The sequence below is a fragment of the Tamandua tetradactyla genome, chromosome 20, assembly GCF_023851605.1.
Source record: "Tamandua tetradactyla isolate mTamTet1 chromosome 20, mTamTet1.pri, whole genome shotgun sequence".
Classification (NCBI taxonomy): domain Eukaryota; kingdom Metazoa; phylum Chordata; class Mammalia; order Pilosa; family Myrmecophagidae; genus Tamandua; species Tamandua tetradactyla.
This window is the reverse complement of record NC_135346.1, coordinates 35,628,693-35,633,140: the sequence shown is the minus strand read 5'-3', so window position 1 is coordinate 35,633,140 and position 4,448 is coordinate 35,628,693. Positions and strand designations below refer to the sequence as shown.

Below are 4,448 nucleotides of genomic sequence, written 5' to 3'. Positions count from 1 at the left end.
CAATATTGTTACAATGTCAATACTTCCCAAAGCAATTTACAGATTCAACGAAATCCCTATCAAAATCCCAGCAGCGTTTTTGTGAGAAAAAGAAAAGTCAATCCTCAAATTCATATGGAATCACAAGGATCCCTAAATAGCTGAATCAATATTGAAAAATAAGAACAAATTTGGAGGTTTTACACTTCCCTATTTCAAAACTTACTACAATGCCGCAGTTATCAAAACAGTTTGGTACTGCCATAAAGTTAGACACATAGATCAACCAAATAGAATTGAGATTCCAAAAATGAGTCCACACATCTCTGGAAAAAGTAATTCCTAACCATATATCAATAAGGGTTTAATATCTATAATATAGAGAGAGCTTGTGGAGTACTTGGGCCACGTGCATGAAGGAGGACCCAAGATAATAGTGTCTCATGTGAGGATTGAACTGAACATGGAACTTGTAAGCTACTACAGAAAAAGCAAGGATTGGAGATGGAATTATCCAGAGAGGATTGGTGAAAAGTCCTATCAACTGATAGATGATCACACTTTCAACTGCATTAAAGGAGAGTCCTCCATGAAAATGTTATCTTTTCCAAACTGATAAAGAACCTCTGAGTGTGGAATTTGATGAAAGTATCATCATTTTGCTTACCTAGTGCTTATCTTGTTGTGAGTGTAAACCCAGAGGAAGACAATTCTCAGCTGAGCTGTTGACTATGCAGCCACTGGAGTTAGTGAAATTGAAAGATGTAGTTACAAAATTCACTCAGGCAGAGTGGGTCATGCTGGATTCATCCCAGAGAAGGCTGTTCAGAGATGTGATGCTGGAGAATATCAGTCATCTACTCTCAGTGGGATATCAAGTCTGTAAATCAGATGTAGCTTCAAAGTTGGTTCAAGGGGCAGAACTGTGTGAAGAAGGAATTGGATTTTTTCAAAACCAAAATTCAGAAACAGAATTCTCATACTCAAAAGAATGGTATTATATGTAGTAAGTTGCCAGAAGATTGTACTCATAGTTGCAGAGTGATTCAACATGTATTAACTCACAAAGGAATGAAATCCTACTTCAGCAATCTATTTGGAAAAACCCTCAATGATCTATCATCTTTTAATCAACAACAGAATTTTCACCCTGGAAGTAAGTCATATGAATGTCATCTAATTGAGAAATCCTTTGTTCAGAATTCTGGCCATACACATTATAATGGAACTCATGTTGGAGAGGAACCCTGTGAATATCATCTATGTGGAAAAACCTTTACTAAATATTCTGAATTGAGACAACATGGGAGAACTCACGCTGGAGAAAAACCGTATGAATGCCATCTATGTGGGAAAGCCTTCACTCATTCTTCTAGCCTTAAACAACATGACAGAACTCACACTGGAGAGAAACCATATGAATGCCATCTATGTGGGAAAGCCTTCACCCATTATTCTAGCCTTAAAGAACATGAGAACACTCATACCGGAGAAAAACCCTATAAATGTCATCTATGTGGGAAAGCCTTCACTCATTCTTCTGGCCTTAAACAACATGGTAGAACTCACACTGGAGAGAAACCATATGAATGGCATCTGTGTGGGAAAGCCTTTACTTTTGGGTCTCATCTTAGAGAACATGGGAGAATTCACACTGGAGAGAAACCATATGAGTGCCATCTGTGTGGTAAAGTCTTCACCCATTGTTCTTCCCTTAGAAAACACAAGAGAATTCACACTGGAGAGAAACTCTATGAATGTCATTTATGTCAGAAAGTCTTCACCCATTGTTCTTACTTTAGAAAACATGAGAGAACTCACACTGGAGAAAAACCATATGAATGCCATCTATGTGGGAAAGCCTGTACTCTTGGGTCTGATCTTAGAGTACATGACAGAATTCACACTGGAGAGAAACCATATAAATTTCATCTATGTGATAAAGCCTTCACTCATTCTTCTAGCCTGAAACAACATGAAAGAACTCACACTGGAGAGAAACCATATGAATGCCATCTGTGTGGGAAAGCCTTCAGCCAATATTTTAACCTTAGACAACATGAGAACAGTCATACTGGAGAGAAACCCTATGAATGTAATTTATGTCAGAATGTCTTTGCCTGTTATTCTAACCTTAGAAAACATAAGAGAAGTCACACTGTAATGAATCCTTAGGAATGTCATCTATGTGGGAAAGCCTTTACTCAGTATTTTAACTAGAGACAAGTAAGTGCCTTTCTCCTTAGCATTCAGCCTTGCCTAAAGGACAATCAGTTTTCAGAGTTCCCAGGTGAAGGAGTGCATGTGCAAAAATTGAATTCAAATATAGTACTGTTTCATAGTATCACAACATCATTTATAACACTGAATACAAAGTGGCCATTCATGTAATATTCACTCACTCCCTCCCTCACTAAATTCAGACTTAGTATCACAAATTTGACTGATGTGGATTTATCACTTTTAGTCTCTATAATGGGATTTAAACTTGTTCTCCCTTAATGGCATGGTATTGTCAAGGTAATTAAATAGATTTTGAAATAATTATTGAATGTATAGATTTTATATATAAAATTGGAATAACAATGTAAAAAAATCTATAATATATAAAGAACTGTTACAACTCAACAACAAAGAAAAATAACTCAATTACAAAATGGTAAAAGGACTAGAATAAACAGTTCTCCAAAGGAGATATACAAATGGCCAATAAACACATGAAAAGATGTTCAACATCACTGGTCATTAGGGAAACGCAAATCGAAACCGCAATAAGATACTACCTCACACTCACTGGGATGACTATTATTAAAACAAACAAGACAAAACAAGCAGAAAATAACAAGTGTAGGCCAGGATGTGGAAGAATTGCAACATTCAGCCCTCTGCTATCATTGATGGGATTGTAAAGTGATGCAGTCACTGTGGATATCAGTTTGGCAGACCCTAAGAAAACTGAACCTAGAACTACCACATGACCCAGCAATCCCATTTCTGGGTGTATACCAAAGAAATGAAAACAGGGACTTGAAAAGATAATTTGCACACCAATGTCCCCAGCAGCATTATTCATGATAGCTGGAAATAACCCATGTCCCTCAATAGATGAATGGATAAGCAAAATGTGATATATCCATACAATGGAATATTATTCAATAAAAAGGAATGAAGTTCTAATACATGCTACAACATAGAAGAACCCTGAAGACACCACAGGGAATGAAACAAGTCAGATACAAAAGGACAAATATTATGTAATCTCATTTATATGACATACTTCAAATAAGCATATCATAGAGAAGAAAGTAGATTACAAGTTGCCAGGGGTGGGGGCCGCTGTGGGGGATGGGAAGTTATTGCACCATGGTACACCATTTCTGTTTGAGGTGATGAGAAAGTATGGTACCGGATGTTGGTAAGAACCGTACAGGATTGTGAATGTAATTAACACCACTGAATTGTATACCTGAAAGTGGTTAAGATGAGAATTTTTGATTTACATATATTGCCACAATAAACATCAAAAAACTATCGAGGACCCCAAAGAACTTTTTTTGTGTGTGTTATACCTGTCAATATCTACTGTATTAGAAATTAAAACCGAGAAATGTTTAAAATAATTAATATGAAAATAATAACAAAAGCTACACGTTAACATGACAATATATTTTTTTAAAAATAACCATATTTTCAAAAAAATTAGTGAGAATAGTGGCATTGTTTCACATTTTTGTAAATCTCTTTAATGTCTGGCTTTATAGAATAGCGTGGTTTTCATGTCTGCCTCTGCATCCAATCTGCTGTGATAGCACATGACATGCAGCCCCTAGAAAACTCCACCGTACACTCGTGAAAGCATGAGATTGAAAAAGGCAAAAAACATCTTAGCCTTAATATGAAGTTTGTCCTTTTAACCATTTTTTTGTTTTTTAAAAATATTTATCTTAACTGAGATATCTTCACACACCATACAGTCCATCCAAAGTGTACAATCGATGGCTCTGAATATCATCACATAGTTGTGCATTCATCACCACGATTATTTTTAGAACATTTGCATCACTCCAGAGAAAGAAATAAAAAGAATAAAATCAAACATCCCATACTCCTTACCCCTCTCTTGACGACCAGTATTGCAATCTACCCAATTTTTAAAAACCTTATCCCCCCTATTATTTATTTATTTATTGTCCTTATTTTGTTTTCACCGTTTAGGGAATTTTTATTATTTTTTATTAAGGCAAGAATTTTTAAAAGAATTTTATTAAGGCAAGAATTGTATAATCCAAATTATGTTTCCTTGCTCAGTTATCAATTCTGTTATCTAAAACAGAAGTGACATTCTGAGCGATTCCACCATAAAGAACTATAAATTAAATAAAGGAATGCTTTAAATTTTTGTACTTTGCTGAAAATTCTTTTTCCTAAGGTCTATAAAACATTAATTTGTTTTTATATTTTACTATTTT

The 4,448-nt window shown here is 35.2% G+C and overlaps 1 protein-coding gene across 1 annotated transcript; it reads left to right on the top strand.

The window, feature by feature from the left end:
* The first annotated feature begins 594 nt into the window (after positions 1–594).
* LOC143664546 (uncharacterized) lies at positions 595–2,526 on the top strand. The gene is made up of 2 exons (XM_077138081.1): positions 595–982; positions 1,137–2,526. The coding sequence occupies exons 1-2, from the start codon at positions 711–713 to the stop codon at positions 2,152–2,154; spliced, it is 1,290 nt and encodes a 429-aa protein (XP_076994196.1). The 5' UTR covers positions 595–710; the 3' UTR covers positions 2,155–2,526.
* The last annotated feature ends 1,922 nt before the right edge of the window (positions 2,527–4,448 follow it).